The following is a 17299-nucleotide window of genomic DNA, read 5'->3' as shown; positions in this document are numbered from 1 at the left end:
CCTACCAAATTGGAAGCTGGTCAAGATCAATAGACAAGCCAATGTGGTAACTCACCAAATTGTGAAGTTTAGCTTTGATAATAGGTCAGATGGTTTGCTCTGTAATAGTTTTCTGCCTTGCGTGGCGAATGTCGCAAGAAATGATTGTATTCAACTATTTTAAGTTTTAATATATGGGGTTTAAAAAAATACGTGCAAGTGATCGGGCATATGAGGAAGAAAATGATGAATATGCCTGTGCGGACGGACAATAGGGGTTTAATGGACACGCCCGGTTACTGACCGGGCATGTCGAGGGGTCGAATTGGAGGCAAGGGATACTTCTAACTATTCAACCACAAATTGGTTCGCATACTTTATGTGGGTTGGTGTTGGCCGAGAGGCCGCGCGTGCGCTCATTATGTTTTGTTAAGCTCAATAGAAATGCCCTTTTATCGAAGATAAAAAATGTGCGTGCCACTCTTCAGGCACCACCGCACCAATGCTTTCCACGGCGAAAGGCACCATGTAGCGGCCTACACTCAGGAATTGACCAAATTTTTGGACCATCATGGGAATCAAAGACGACGGAACGGACGCGACCACCCAACCACCGTGTGGATTATTAGCACGTCAGACCTCACTAAAGCCCGTCCTAGTCTGAGCTCTCAGGCGTCCACCGAGAATGGCGCGCATTCCACATCTCTTCCTCCCGCTTCTCTGCTGCCTCGCCGCCGCCCGCGGCTCGGTCGACTTCCGAGCTGACCTCAACCACCCCTACGCCGGCAGCTCGCTCTCTACGGCCCATGTCATCGGCCATGCCGCCCGCGCCAGCAAGGCACGGGCGGCGAGGATCAACGCGAGGCTCGCACATGCCATCGGCAAAGGCGGAGACATGTCAGCAGCGCACGTGCCGCTCGCCCCGCTCGGCGACGAGGGCCACTCGCTGACTGTGGGCATCGGCACGCCGCCGCAGCCGCGCACGCTCATCGTCGACACGGGCAGCGACCTCATCTGGACGCAGTGCGAGCTGCCGCGCGGCCGCGCGGCGAGGCAGCGCGAGCCGCCCCTCTACGATCCCCGCAAGTCCTCCTCCTTCTCCTTCCTCCCCTGCGGCAGCAGGCTGTGCCAGGAGGGCCAGTTCAGCGGCAAGAACTGCACCGGGAACAGATGCATGTACGACGAGCTTTACGGCAGCGCCGAGGCGGACGGCCTCCTCGCGTCCGAGACCTTCACCTTCGGGGTGCAGCGCAGCAAGGTCTCCCTCCCCCTCGGCTTCGGATGCGGCGCGCTCTCGGCGGGGAGCCTCGCCGGCGCCTCCGGCCTCATGGGCCTCAGTCCGGGGATCATGTCCCTCGTATCGCAGCTGTCCGTGCCAAGGTTCTCCTACTGCCTCACCCCGTTCGCTGAGCGCAAGACCAGCCCGATGCTGTTCGGCGCCATGGCCGACCTGCGCAAGTACAACACGGCGGGCCCGATCCAGACCACCGCCATACTGACGAACCCGGCAGAGGAGACCTTCTACTACTACGTGCCGCTGGTCGGGCTCTCGCTCGGGACCAAGCGGCTGCGCGTGCCGGCGGACAGCCTCACGATAAAGCCCGACGGCACCGGCGGCACGATCGTCGACTCGGGCAGCACCATCGCGTACCTCGCGGGGACGGCGTTCGAGGCCGTGAAGACGGCCGTGCTGGAGGCGGTGAGCCTCCCGGTGTTCAACGGCACCGTCGAGGACTACGAGCTGTGCTTCGCCCTGCCGAGCGGCGTGGCAATGGCCGCGGTCAAGACGCCGCCGCTCGTGCTCCACTTCGACGGCGGCGCGGCCATGGCGCTGCCGCGGGACAACTACTTCCAGGAGCCCAGAGCCGGGCTGATGTGTCTCGCGGTGGCCAGGTCGCCGGAGGACCTCGGCGCGTCAATCTCCATCATCGGCAACGTCCAGCAGCAGAACATGCACGTGCTCTTTGATGTGCGCAACCAAAAGTTCTCCTTCGCGCCAACCAAATGCCACGACATATGATCGCAATTGCAAGCACGTACTTACAATAACTCTTTCGCAAAACGAAAATTGGAAAACGCGCGACGAGGATAATCTTTGACTATGCTCTCAATTTGGAGCAGTACTTATAGTTTTACTTGGAAAAAAAGGGAGATGCCTAGCAGCGCACATATATGAAAATCTAAGTTATCACGTTTCAAATAAACAGACCAGCGTCCCTCGTCACCTTCCCTACACCCACATGATTCTGGAACCAACAGAAATCCAAAAGAAAATGTCAAATTGAAAAACGACGAGGAGTAGTGGAGTACTCCCTCCGTAAACTAATATAAAAGTGTTTAGATCACTACTTTAATGATGTAAACGCTCTTATATTAGTTTAGAGAGGGAGTAGTATTTATCACTTTGCTCTAAAAAAGGAATGAATTTACTATAATTTTCTTCTCTTTCTCTGGCAGAAAGGGTCTAAATATGTGGGGTTTGCAAGTTAGTCGTGCCTCTTACTCTTTATTGGCGTCTCAATTATGAATCTAAAGCTTTCAGGAAGAGCAAGTTGCTGATCCATGTGTGTGCTAATCAACTGTGTGGTCATCAAAGACATTGCTTCACGAATTGACTATGTGCCAAATCAAGTATCAAGTCCAAGGGAAAATGAATCATCTAGCCCCCACAAGGCCACAATGCTCTCCATTAGCATCGACGGCTTGGAAAAGCTAGTCATGCGTCTCGTTCCTGTTTAACAAATAATTTTCTTCAAAAACGTTATAATCCTCTCTGCATTCATATAAAACTTTTGAGGCGTGCCAGGTAGGTCAAAAAGCTTGGCTCTCTTTGAACATCACTAGCCAATCCCTTTAAACCGCATAACTCCTATAAATTTTGGTTTTGAAGAGTTAAACCGAACCTAACCGAACCATTATCTAGTTTAACTCAAAAAAAAAAAAAATTTAAGCGGCGGGTCAACGGACTCTTACATTTGAGTGGCCGTAGCCAAGTCTCGGGATAATTCCGGCCCTTCCCTCATGCTGGTCCCTCCTTGCTCGCACTGCAAGCAGGCCGACGGTAACCAAAGCCATTCCAGCTCCCACTATCACCCCCCCCCCCTCCCGACCGCCCAACCCTCTTCCAATCGATTGGAAAACGACGAGGATAATCATTGAGTTGTTCTCTCAATTTGGATTTCGGAGTAGTACTTATCTCATTTTACTTGGAAAAAAGGGACACGGCTAGCCAGCGCCCACGCGTTCGTTGGGGTTGACGAGTAATTGTGCATATATGAAAACCCCACATATTTAGACCCTTTTTGCCGAGAGAAGAAAATGATACAGTTTGAGCACACACACATGCATGTGTACGCATGAATCCCTCCCATCGAGTCGAAGTGGCTAGTACAACGACACATCATGAACCGATCTAGCTTTGTGTGGGGAGCTAGTGTTTGATTTTTGACGCACGCGCCACATCAATGTTGTGAAATGGTATTCAAACATGCATGCATGCATCACCTCCATACATATGCATGTAGTGGTTGCCTTCGAACGGTACACTCCCTCGCATGGTTATCGGCGATAAGCCTATATATTCGTGGGCCCGCGTGGACATCCATGATCACCTTGACCAACAACAAGAAAGGTTACCATGGTGGATTCTTCGTTTGGTTCGTGTTATCGTAGTATAGGTCATGGTGAGATTCAGACCTTAAGTTTGAACGCATATACTATATATGCACGCATGCATGCATGAATCCCCGTCGTTGGCTTGAAGTGTGGTGTAACATACATATGCATCGTCAACCTAACCCTCACTCAGTGTGGGGATTTCTAGTTCGAAATCACGGTGCCACATCAAAGTTGTTCCATTGTTACTCAAAAATACACCTCTCCATACATATGTTTGGGCCACACGCATGCAGTGGTTGTCTTCGGGGACTAGCTACTTGCGCGATTATTGGCGAGCTAGCCCATCTCCGGGGTCGCATGGACGGCCATCACTTTGACCGACAACAAGAGAGAGGTTGTACGACCAAGGTGAGATATGCCTCTCTGGCCCGCCGAATGAAAGTGTGTTTGTGTGTGTGGGGGTGGGGGTTACGTTGCTACTTCGCACTTTGCTAGGTGAACCTCGGTTGGGGGGGGGGGGCATGCATTCATAGCTTAGGATTCCCTTCGTGGCGACACGAGGGGGGGGGGCTGCTAGCTACTTCGCACTTTGCTAGGTGAACCTCTGTTGGGGGGGGGGGGGGGCATGCATTCATAGATTAGGATTCCCTTCGTGCCGACACGAGGGAGGGGGCTGGTAGCTACTTCGCACTTTGCTAGGTGAACCTCGGTTGGGGGGCATGCATTCATAGCTTAGGATTCCCTTCGTGCCGACACGAGGGAGGGGGGTCTCCTAGCTACTTCGCACATTGCTAGGTGAACCTCGGTTGTGGGGGGGGGGGCATGCATTCATAGCTTAGGATTCCCTTCGTGCCGACATGAGGGAGGGGGGCTGCTGGCTACTTCACACTTTGCTAGGGTAGTGAACCTCGGTTGGGGGGGCATGCATTCATAGCTTAGTATTCCCTTCATGCCGACACGAGGGAGGGGGGCTGCTAGCTACTTCGCACTTTGCTAGGTGTACCTCGGTTGGGGGGGCATTCATTCATAGCTTAGGATTCCCTTCGTGCCGACACGAGGAAGGAGGGGGGCTGCTAGCTACTTCGCACTTTGCTAGGTGAACCTCGGTTGGGGGGGCATGCATTCATAGCTTGGGATTCCCTTCGTGCCGACACGAGGGAGGAGGGGAGCTGCTAGCTACTTCACACTTTGGTAGGTGAACCTCGGTTGGGGGGAGGGGGCATGCGTTCATAGCTTAGGATTCCCTTCGTGCCGACACGAGGGGGGTGGGGGCAAGCAATACCATGCGCTTTGCGAGAGAGGTGCCACATCGAAGTTGCATTTGGTATTTGAGAATCAAACCACCCTTTTCATACATAAATTTGGTCCACCTGCAAGTGTGTTCGTGTTCTGACCCTCTCCCGCGTCATTTTTCGCCAAATTTATGAACATTAGACAAGTCGGATGACACAACAGACATGGTTCACTCAAACTAACCGTGTGCCACGGCGGTGCCCCTGTCACGCACAGATCCGCACAGTACATTGGGCTCCACAAGGCTCCCCTTCTAAAAAATATCTACCCGCCTCGAGGGTTTTTCTGTTTCATAACACACGGTTGTTATCTCCGGACCGTGTGCGATGTTTCTTGTTCCCAATCCTGCCTGCATCCTTAGAAAATATCTGCCCGCCTCGAGGGTTTTTCTGTTTCATAACAACACGGTTGTTATCTTCGGACCGTGTGCGATGTTTCTTGTTCCCAATCCTGCCTGCATCCCTAGAAAATATCTGCCCGCCTCGAGGGTTTTTCTGTTTCATAACGCACGGTTGTTATCTCCGGACCATGTGCGATGCACTATCATCAAAATTTTCAATAGCCCCGGCATTTCACTCCCGCGTTTGACTCCCGCTTAGTAAAATTTTTAATACCCACGTCATTTCCTTAAACACCCCCCGCCCCCCTCCACACACACACACACAACACACACACACACACCAAAACCTCCTCGGGCGTGCGCGCAGACACACACACACACACACACACACCCTCCCTCGCTCGAAACCCTAGCAAGGTCCTCGCCGCCGCTGTCGCCGCCGCCGCAAGGCCTCCATTGTCAACATCTCCCGGTTTGCTCGTGCAGCTTACCCACCGATCTCCATACCCAGGCCGCCCTGAGTTTCTTAGATGACGCCTGCCAAACGCCACCTTTCCCACAGATCCCCATCCCCATCCCCATCCCCCACTCCAGAGCATTGCAGCCTAAGCAGGGCTACGCTTCCCGTGGAGCTCGAGGAGCGACTGGCCCAAAAGAGGTGTATAGCGGTCTCTTCGCCCGTCGTCGCCGAGGAAGCTAAGGACCATTACTGGCAGCAGGCACTCAAGCAGCGGGCTAGAGTATGCGGGCATGTCTCGGCCGCCGGCTACGACATCGAGGTCATCGACAGCGACGGCCTGAGGCGGGCTATGTCATAGGTTAAGTGGCCCACCCCCGACCCCTCGGGTTCAACCGCCGTCGATCTCATCCATGGCCCCTCCGCTGATCTCCTCTGGCTCGCTGTCAACAATTTGCCATTCTACATCGTCATCGAGCCCCTTTTGTCATTTCTGAAGGACATGTTCTGCGAAGCTGGCTTGGGATCCACAGCTTCCAAGTCAGACCTCATCGACAGCGACCACGAGGAGGACACCCTCTCCGGCTCTTCCAAGGGGAAAGCGCCCGTCTGCGACATCAGGGAGGGCACCCTACAGCCGTGCTCTTCCAAGGGGAAGGAGCCCATCTGCGACAACATGGAGCGCATCCAGGGTCCGTGCTCTTCCCACGGGAACGAGCCCATCTGTGACAAGTGAGGAAACCCATGATTTGTTTTGCTGTGCCTCTTCACAAGGGGAAACCCATGATTTGTTTCGTCGAGTCCCTTTTGTAGTGTAGTGAGAATATGTCCAGTTTTAATTGCTATATCTGGTTGTTCGCAGTATGCCTTGTTTATTTCAGTTATTCACAATGTGATGCTCTATATGTGCAATTATTTATTGTGAAGTACATTTCATCAATCCAGCTTCAAACATACCGATAGGAATGCATATATTTGCTTGCTGTTAAGCCTGTTATAGCTAGCATATGCCTCTTTTAAATTTTTTGATTGTTCGGTTGTCCGTAGTAAGCATACGTCCAGTTTCAAATGCTATCTTTGGTTGTTCGTAATATGCCTTGTTTATTCCAGTTATTCACAACGTGATGTTCTATATGTGCAAGTATGAACTGTGCAGTTCAATTTCATCTGTACCAGTTTCAACAATACCACTATGAATGACTACATTTGGTTGCTGCATCTTGTAGTTAACACGCCTTTCCATTTTTATTTAACAATAACCAGTGTACTTAGACCGGCACAATACCAGTTTGAATAACTATGTTTGCTTGTTATTAAATGTTAGGCCTGTTGCAGTTAGCACACCTTTCCACTTGTTTTGCTTTACTAGCGTGCTTAAACCTGCACACTGAAGCTATCTTTTGGAGATTATTTTGTCTGCCATGGATAATTTTGGTTGATGTTTAGCCTGTTGTGATTAACATGCTTCTCGATGTACCTGCATAGGACAATTTTGGAAACGACTGCTGTTTTCCATCGAGGTTAGTTTCATCCCATGTCTTATATCTGCTCACTGTTCAGGATATCGGTAGCTGGTACCATATAGGCCGGCGGCTAATAAGGGACTAATAGGTGAATCGGACTTTTAACTGAATATATCTGCAACCCATTTATTCTTAGGTTAACTAGGGCCATATGTAATATATCTGAGGCTACATAGCAACATGCACTGTACTTAATGTCTAAATATCCAATCCTAGGCTACATAGCAACAAGGAAGAGTGTTACATTAATGTTCTAATGATGTCTAGATATACGTAGAAGAGCAGCAGCAGCAGCAGCAACAACAATAACACAACCCTGTTTGGATACTCAACTTAGCTAGAGGTTAGAGTTAGTTTCTAGCTCCTGACTAACCCTGAACTAACTCCATCCAAAGAGTTGTTTGGATGGCAGGGTTAGATTGACAATAAATGCACTAGGAGAACTAGCTCCAATTACCACCTCTTGGGTTGGATAATTTTTTAGGTGGGTTATATATGCAACTAGTTCAAACCAGCCCTCATGTTTAGATATACTTTAGGGCTATTTGAGCCCGAACTAGCTCACACTAACTGTAACCCATGGATACAGCAGCAGTTAATCAGCCGATAATTTGTAAGAATGCACTAAACTCCTTTCGGCCCATAATATAAGATGTTAGTTCATCTAATATGTGAGTATATTGGATGTCATAAGATACTCCCTCCGTTCCTAAATATTTGTCTTTTTAGAGATTTCAAACGGACTACCACATACGGATGTATATAGACATATTATAAAAGAGTGTTATACTACATCATTGTGCAATTGATGTTTAACTTCTAATATTAACTTGGTGCTTTCAGGTGCATATGTCATTGGTAAAGATCCGCGCTTTGACCCTTTCTGCGTATGGGGCAATGAGATATCGATGAACCAGCATCAAGTGAGGAAGCTGATAAAGACTGTTAGTAAAATGGGTCCAAAGATGGCAATTAAACTATTTGTTTATACTTTATCCAAGACAACAACGAACTACAGGATGGTAAGTAAGAACTCTGCAACCTTCTTTTTACTGGCCATAATGAGTTGTGTTACATGACAATGTCTGAATCTTTTTCCTTTGCAGTGGTTGCCAAAGCAGTTTACTCAAAATTACCTCTCAAACTACATGATTGATGGGCATGCAAAGGTTAAAGTATTTCTACCAGAACATGATGATTATCTAGATGTTTTCATGAAGACCATGAAGGATGGGCGACCGGCCATCACAAGGGGTTGGACTAGAGTCGTGCGTGCCTTCTGCGTGGAGGAGGGCACAATATGGGCATTCCGCTTCACCTTGTTCAGCAACCAGAATATATTTCGCCTCTTTCTTTACCGTCTTTAATAGTACAAGTATACAACTGTGGTTCATTATTCTTTATTTGGTTTTTATGTAATTCTTGAACATATGTACCTATGAATCGAATAATGCATTGGTTGTTTGAACCTGATGGATATGAATAAACTTTTTGGTATTTTTTGGTCAGTTTTGTGTAGAAACATGGCAAATATAGACTTTTTTACATTCTATAAATTGCCATGGCAATTTAGTCTTCTTTTGGCCATGGCAAATATAGACTTTTTTCTTCTCCTTTGTTTTCTATGATGGCAATTTTCACCCAAGTTCACAATCTAAAAAATTGCCATGGCAATTTTCAGCACTTTTTTGGCTGTGGGCATGGCAAATCTTTTCTTATTCTTTTACAACATGGCAATTTTTCCTTTATCATGACATGGCAAAATTTCCCTTTCATTTTGCCATGGCAAATTTACTTTGCACATACATGGCACTTTTTTTTCCTTTTTTTGCCATGCGATTATTTACTCATTTTTTCCATGTCAAATTTACCTTTTTTTGTCATGGAAAAATTTATCTTTTATTTGCCATGCCAAAACTAAGTAAAATTCATGGAGCATGGCAAATTTAACTTTCTACCTTGCCATGTCAACTTTTACTTTTTGTTCCATGGCAAATTTTTAGCTTCATTGCCATGGAAATTTTACCTTTAATTACTTGGCAAATTTACTATTACATACATGGCAATTTTTTTTACTTTTAAGTTGCCATGGCAAATTTTTACCTTAATTGCCATGGCAAATTTACTTGTAAGTACATGGCAAATTTACTTGAACATACATGGCAAATTTTATTCTTTTTGCCATGTCAAAAAATTTACTTTTAACTTTTGCCATTCAAAATTTTACCTTAATTGCCATGGCGACTATTACTCGGAAGTACATGGCAAATTTACTTGAACATACATGGCAATTTTTACCATGGCAAAATTAACCTTTTTATTTCCATGGCAAAATTAACTTTCTATTGCCATGCCAATTTTTATTTAACATACATGGCAAATTTACTTTTTGTCACTCATGACACATTTACTTTCTAATGGAGCATGCCAAGTTTGAGTTCTATTTTTGCCATGGCAAAAATACTTTACATCCACGGCAGATTTTGACTTTTCCATTGTTCATGGTAATTTTTTGCTTCTATAGACTATGGTACATTTACTTTACAAAACATGGCAATCACCACTACACAAAAGATGGTGCTTTTTTTTTTCTGCTCCATATGATGGCAAGTTTCAATCCACCTTTTTGTCTCTTTGTTTATATAGTAAAAATAGCATACAGATTTTTAATCCACATTTTTTGCCATCATGGTAGCCATTTTGCATAAAAAGATCTTTTTTTGAACATGGCAAAATTTTCTTATAAAGATAATTGCAATTTTTTTGGGCTTCAACCCATAGTGATTTTCTAGTTGTATCTTGTTCTTTATTTTATATCTATCATGCCAAAATCTGGCCTTTATTATTCATAGCCAAAAGTGGGCTTTCTTAGTCAAAATAGCTTTTGGACAAACTGTTTTTTTTTCTTCTTTTTTTCAACGCAGAAAAAGGCCTGGGGTGATGGTGTTCGGGCTGGGCTTGTCGTCCCGAATGACACCGTTCGGTCGATTGGCTTTCCAGTGAGGAACGAGTCCACTCCCAGACCGAACGGTCGGTACTTATCGATGTCCTAAACCAAAAGTTCCCCTCCCCAAATGACCTATTATAGGTATTGGCCATAGCATACTGTTAGGTTTTGAACTGATCGTCAATTTGATCACTTGTATAATAAAAAGTGTAGTCTCAAACTGAACCAGTACCAACGAAGAACCGAAAGTGATCCAGCCAGACAACTGAGGCAAAATCAAAGCGTAGGAATGGAGCCAAAGATTAGTACAGGAACCAAAGATTAACGAATCAGATTGCACACTGACATCCACAGCAAGTATGAAGAGTATCACTCTATAATGTCACTGACAAAGGAAACAATCAAGTATATAGTGTCCCTGCTCTACTGTATGTATGTATGTATTGCCACATTTGGCCACATCTTTGTCGAAACAGAGCAAGCATCTTTGTCAAAACAGAGCAAGTAGAAAAGGCTCCCAGAGTTCAGAAGACATTGGAGCGACGAGATATGATGTGAGCTAGCCGAGCCCTGGCGGTGGAGGGCCGTTGCTGTGGCAAAACCTGCACGCCCTGTTGCCGGTGCCCAAGGGGTGGCCACAAGCCGGGCAGATCGGCCCCGAACCGACGGCCGAGCTCGAGCTGGAACTGGAAGAAGGCCTAATGGCCGCAGCCCCTGGAGGCGGATGCACGTAGCGGATCTCCGGGTGCTTCTGAAGCACGTTGCTGAGGACGATCTTGGCGTAGCAATCCACGCAAAATGGCGCACATCCCGAAAACACGAACGTGGGGGGCCTCTTGCAACGAGGGCACGCCTCGACGAGGGGACTGACTGGAACTGGAGCACCTGGCGCGCTTGCGGAAGTGATGGCCGAAGAAGGCTGGTGACCAATGCAAAGATCCAAGAAGAAATCAATGAGTTCATGGCGGCAGGACAAGCCCAAATAACGAATGAATGGGAAATAATGCATCGCAAATTACCCCGCTGGAGCCGGAGTGGCCTGTTCCTGTCTGCAAGGGGCCGGCGATCTGGTTATGGTACTGGTAGGTGAAGGCCGGACGCCCACCGGCTGCAACAGAAACCAAGAAATCCAACTCCGACGTCAATGAAGAATCAAGAACCGCATGGATCAGAAAGAAAGAATTGGCGCTGTTCTTGGGAGGGGACTCACGTGGATTGCCCAGCGGCGGCCGAAGCATCCCCTGAGATGGCGCCCTCCTATGCGGCTGCGGCTGGGAGAATCCCCTGTACCCCGACCCGCCCCCGGCCCCGCGAGCAGCTGCAAGAAACGATCCAAGAACCGGCATCAACGCAAGAACGAAGGACGCGCTAGCTCGTATGATTTGATTTCTTTGCCACCCACCTCCACCTACTGAGAAGGCTGGTGTAGTCGCCGTCTTCCCTGGAAAAGTCTGCCGGTGCGGCGGAGCGAGTCCCCTTCCCCTCTGCCCCGACCAGGCCCCGCTCCCGAGAACTGCAAGAAACGAAGGTACCGGATGTTACAATCCAAGAAGCGGGCATCAACGCAAGAACGAACCCCGCACTCTTCGTATGCTTTGATTTCTTGGGCACCCACCTCCACCGAACTGGGAAGAGCCGCCGGCGGAGCCTGTAGTCGCCGCCGTCAGCCCCGCAAGCGCCTGCGAAGTCCCGGCAATGCCGTCCCCGGCTGCATTCGCCGTCGGCCCTGAAGTCTGCGCCGATGTACCGGCGAGGTCGTCGCCGGCTGTAGGCTCCGTCCGCGCAGCCAGATGCCTTGTTCCGGTCAGGTTGTCGTCGGCCTTCCGCTTGCCCGCCATCTCCCCTCGCTCGAACAGCTTCGCAAGAACGCCCAGGTGACCCTAATAGGGAGGGGACGGAAGGAAGAAGGAAGCTACGAGAAACAATGGGAGGGGAGGAAGGACGGCGAGGGAGGGTATATAGACGACGGACAGAGCGTCTCCCGCTGCGACCGATTTCAAGAAGCAGAGAGATTTCAGGTCGGTTGATTTGGGGGGAAAGATGATAGGAAGAGCCTAAAAAATGGGCCCAACGTATTTGGGATAGCCCAGCCAGTGGCCCAAATAATGTTGGCTGCATCAAACGGGCGACCTGTAGTCATTTGCCGGCCCATCAAACGGGCGACCTGGTAGCTCGCCAAGGCGCACCCACTGCACACATCCGTGGTTCCCGTTGATCACAGGTCAACCCATATCTTTTGGAAGAATTTTTTTCTTCAAAAAGTTCGGAAAAAAAAAATCATGTATTCAAAAAAGTTCATGAGTTCAAAAAAATTCATGATCTTATAAAAAGTTTGCAGATTTCAAAAAAATCTTGTATATTTGAAAAATGTTAATTGATTATGTAAAACAAAATTCATGACTTTGAAAAAAGTTCACGGATTTGGAGAGGAGTTCACCGATTTTGAAAAACTGTTCATGAAATTGAAAAATCTTCCTAGATTCTAGAAAACAAGTTGGTCTTTGGAAAATGTTTGTGCATGTGAATATATTGATGCATTCGAAAAAAATGCCGATTTGAAAAAAAGTTGAAAAAAGTTCATGTGTTTGAAAAAAGGTTCGTGAATTTGTAGACTTCCTCTAGCACCTTGTCCGCCTCCCAGAGTACACGACGGTTTGCGTCCATCTCCGCCTCCGATGTAATGGAGTCAATGATGGCCTACTGCTCCGCCGCCTCCTCCGCTTGGGCGTGTTAAAACTCCACCAAGGCGTCGGCCATGGCGAAGCCCACAGCTGGAGGCGCCAGTACAGCCTCGCCTTCAACCTCCTCCTCCTCTGACTCTGCATCCTTCGTGGCCGTCTCCTCCTCCTCCTCCTCCAACTCCGGTGAGTCTAGAGGTAGGCCGACTACGATCCGAGCTTCGCGCCTCCCGGATATCCTCCAGGAATTGCAACCGCCACTCCAGAGTGAGCATGGCGTAGGTGGTGAACCTCTACCGGGCCATGACTAGCGGTTGAAGACGAGGGGATTGGAAGATGACGGCGCGGAGGGGAGGGAGTGGGAAGAAATGAGGACGGGCTGGGTTGGGCTACTGTCGTGGATCTAAGGCTGACAGTAGAATGGGGGGTAGGTATGTAGAGGCAAGATCCTAACTATGGCGAAGTTGTACACACGAGTTTTACGAGTTCAGGCCCTTCGCGGAGGAAGTAATAGCCCTACGTCTCGGTGCCCGGAGGCGGTCGACTGGATTATGCGTGTGTGTGTTACAGGGGGTGCGAACCCTTGTCCCAGAGGAGGGGGGTGGCTTATATAGAGTGCGCCAGGACCCCAGCTCCCCTCCGTTACACAGGGTTCAATGTTCATAAAGAGGAAGCGTTACAGGTAACGTCTGCAATAAAGTGTTATAAATGATAATTAAGTCTATGAGTAAACGCCCGACCGTTTACTGTGTAGAGTGACTTTAGATCTTCTGTATGTCAAGTGGTTTCTGTGACGGTCGAGTGACATTGATTCTTCCGAGTGGAATGTCTCTGGTCGAGTGGATGATGGTACCCTTCGAATGCTTCTGGTTTTAGGGTGATGCCCTTGGGGAGGGTGTCTAGGTCAGGCCTATGACCCTACCCTAGGTACATGGCTTCATCATTAGCCCCCGAATGGTTCAGGGTTTGAGTGGAGAAGGAGTTGAAAGTATTCCCGATTCAACTTCTGCGCTTCGGAAGTGTCTTGTTGGGATCAATGAATCAACACAGTGACACCAACTTCTTTTTCAGTCGCCTTGATCCATTCTTGGTTTTGTCGAGTGAACTTTTGCTGAAAAGCTTTGAGCGTTGATATTGAGAAAATCTCCTGTCTGACAGGTTGCTCTGTTGCCCGCGGATCTCGCGGGATTCAAATTTTTGGGAAGCGCGCGGGGCGGAGGAGGCCGCGTCAATCGGGTTGGATAAGGCAGGGCCGCCTCAATTTCCGCGCCGCCTTTTTCGCCACGTATCGCTCGCGTGACTGTTGCGGGATTTGATAAGATCACCCGGGTCCACAGGTCAGTCACTCGGAAGCAACCTCATATAAGGCGTCAGACGGGGTTTTTTGAACAGTGCGTTCCGATTCTTCCTCTTCCTTCTCTGTTTTCTCCACTGCATCCGCTCCTGCCCCAGCGCCACCGCTCTGTTCGAGCTCCGCCTGCTGCGATGGGGAAGGAGAAGACGGTGGCTTTGGAGCGCGTGAAGAAGGCGACGACGAAGGCGAAGGGGAAGAAGTCCAGCCGGGGCGGATCTTCGTGGAGGTCTGGTCTGCCGCGCGGCTGGATCCAGGGCGACTGGATCCGGTCGACGATTCGTTAGGACGACATCGACGATCTGGCCGAGGAGGGATTGATCCCCCACGGATCCGCGCGGCTCCCGGGGGACGAGACCGAGCCCCGACCGCAGGAGGGTGAGTGTGTCCTCCTCGCCACTCACGTCGACCGCGGGTTTTCTTTGCCGCCTCATCCTTTTTTCCGAGCTTTCTTGAACTTCTTTGGAGCACAACTTCATCACTTTTCCCCCAACACCATCGTCTATCTTGCCACTTTCGTGTCTATGTGCAAGAATTTCTTGGGTTGTCGACCGCACTGGGGCCTCTTCAAGCATATTTTCATGTGTCGCTCTCAGTTGGTCAAAAAAGCTAATCTAAGTGATGAGAGGAAAAAAGTGATCCAGATGTGTGGGGGTCTTGGGATTCAGATGAGGGGTAAGAGCTCTTTTCTAGCCATAATCCTTCCCGAGTCAGTCCGAGGATGGCAGTCGACTTGGTTTTACTGCAAAGACCAGCCGACTCCAGGCCAGTCGACTGGACTTCCCCCCTTTTCCATGGCTCGAGTAGAGAAGCCCTCCGCCTTGAAAGTGACTCCGGGGGAGAAAGCGGAGGTGAAGGTGCTGGTTGAGCGAGTGGTCCAGCTCATCCGTGATGGCGTGACCGGCATGGATCTGTTGGAAGTCTTCCTCAGGCGCCGCATTCAGCCGCTTCAAGCCCGTGACCATTCGATGTGGATGTATTCGGGCATTGACGATTCCACTCGGATCCATCCAGAAGACGTTGATGAGGATACGGTGGAGAAGTGGTTGAGGGGCATCATTGGCAACAAAGATAACCCCAGGGGGGCCAGGAGAGTCCCTCCACTCGACAACTCGTATGAAACAGACAAGGTCCAACTCTGAATTGCCGAGTGTTATCTTAATTCATCATGCAACTGCTTGTAATGTGCAGGCCCTTACTGAGATGTATTCGATGCCTAACGGAGAGCAGGAACATGACCAAGAGGGGGAGGCGAGCGGAGGCAAGAGCGGCGAGTGGCATTCTGATGGTGAAGAGGACGAGGATAGCGACGACCCGAGTCATGAAGAAGAGGTCGGCACCTCCTCGTAGGGAAAGGCGATCCAAGCTCACCCACGATCCGGCAAGCGCCCGCGGCAAGGCGACCGCGCAAACCGGGCAGTCATCAAAGCGTCCTCGGACGTCTTCTCCAGCGCCAACTGAAAAGGCACCGAAGCAGCCGAAAGTTGCGCCATCAAAACCGCCGAAAGCCTTGCCCAAGATCAAAGTGACCATCCCTACTGTTTCCGGGTAATAGTTGGACTTGAATTCCTTGTTTAATACGAACCGGGTCTTGGTCGACTCACTGTTATGACCGACTGAATCTTGGAATCTGCAGTGCCGCTACCTCCGAGACTTCCGCTTACAAGAATGAAGACGAAGAAATGGAAGATGCCGTCACCTCCAATCCAGGTACGATTCTCATAGTCCTATCCTTATTTACTCGGTCGTTTTATTGGTCGATTGAACTTCTAGCAATTGATTCTTTTGCAGCTCCTCCCCATGTCATTGATCTTCCAGATGATGACGAAGACGTGCCACTGATGCCCCAGGGGAGAAGAAACAGGAAAGCGTCAGCTGGAAAGACACCTCAGTCTGCGTCGGCGACCAAAACATCGATCCAGGAAGGTGGCAACGCCAATCGGACTTCCGTAACTTTCGCGGTACCACTGACGAGTGCTCAGCCTTCGGCGTCAACTGCTCAAACTCTAGCCGATCCATCTTCGCTCTTTGCCGCCCATCATGTCCCAGAGGACCAAGTGGGTGCTGCCAAGGAAGCCATACGCCAAGCGGGCATCATGATGGAAAAGATGAAGATGGTCCGGGAAGCCAGCCAAGCGGCTTACGACGCCAGCTCAGCTCTTCAGAGCAACGTCCAGGTTGGTTGATCACCGACTGACTCTTTAACTTGCTGCTTGTTCTGTTAGGATATGGTACCTGAAAACTTCCTTTGAAAAAATCTTTTCATCTGTCTGCGTTTCGCATTTGTACACCCATTGGGTGTTTTGACTTGTCACTGAGCAAATTTGTGTCTTTAGTCGACTAGGTTGTGTCGATTGGATCTTGTAACTAGTGGGGGCACGCTGAGTGCACCCACTGGGTGTAGTCCCCGAGACTATAGTTGACTGCGGGCAGTCGACTGTAGTCTTAAAATTGGAATTAGAATTTTCTCACTTGGCCTGGACAGACCACGTCGAGTGGAAACTGGACCAGTGGGGGCATGCTTAGTGCACCCACTGGGTGTAGTCCCCGAGATCGTGGTCGACTGCGGGCAGTTGGCGACGGTCTGAGAACAACTTGCTTCTTTTTTTTACACTGGGCCTGGATAGACCATGTCAAGTGGAAACTGGACCAGTGGGGGCACGCTAAGTGCACCCACTGGGTGTAGTCCCCGAGACCGTGGTTGACTGCGGGCAGTCGACTATGGTCTGAAAACAACTTGAATTTATCGGACCATTGTTCTGAAGTAACTAATCTTTCTATCTGTTGATTGGCTGTCTCTTGATTACAGAAATCTTGTAAACTCGGAGTTCGTTTTGCTGAATTGGAGAAAAAACAGATTCAGCTCAACCTCGATCTGGAATTGGCCAAGACAAATCTGCAGAAGGCCAATGATGAAGCTGCTGGTAAGAGAAAGCTTGCCGACTGATTTGTCTCTGAACCGATTCTATCTTGCTTTTTCTGAACCGATCGTTGTTTCTTTCAGAGAAAATGAATCAAGCTCTGGCGAAGAAAGACCAAGATCTTGCAGCCGCACAGAAAGCAGCTGACGAGAAAACTGCACTCGCTGATCAAAAGCTAGCTTCAGTCGGCAA

The 17299-nt window shown here is 49.3% G+C and overlaps 1 protein-coding gene across 1 annotated transcript; it reads left to right on the top strand.

The window, feature by feature from the left end:
• The first annotated feature begins 592 nt into the window (after positions 1-592).
• Positions 593-2183, top strand: LOC109763193 (aspartic proteinase nepenthesin-1). Its single transcript, XM_020322042.4, has one exon. It carries the CDS (start codon positions 665-667, stop codon positions 1997-1999), a length of 1335 nt encoding a protein of 444 aa, XP_020177631.1. The 5' UTR covers positions 593-664; the 3' UTR covers positions 2000-2183.
• The last annotated feature ends 15116 nt before the right edge of the window (positions 2184-17299 follow it).

This window comes from Aegilops tauschii, chromosome 5 (genome assembly GCF_002575655.3).
Source record: "Aegilops tauschii subsp. strangulata cultivar AL8/78 chromosome 5, Aet v6.0, whole genome shotgun sequence".
In the NCBI taxonomy this organism is placed as follows: Eukaryota; Viridiplantae; Streptophyta; class Magnoliopsida; order Poales; family Poaceae; genus Aegilops; species Aegilops tauschii.
The sequence above is the reverse complement of the archived record's forward strand: the minus strand, read 5'-3'. Positions and strand labels throughout refer to the sequence as shown.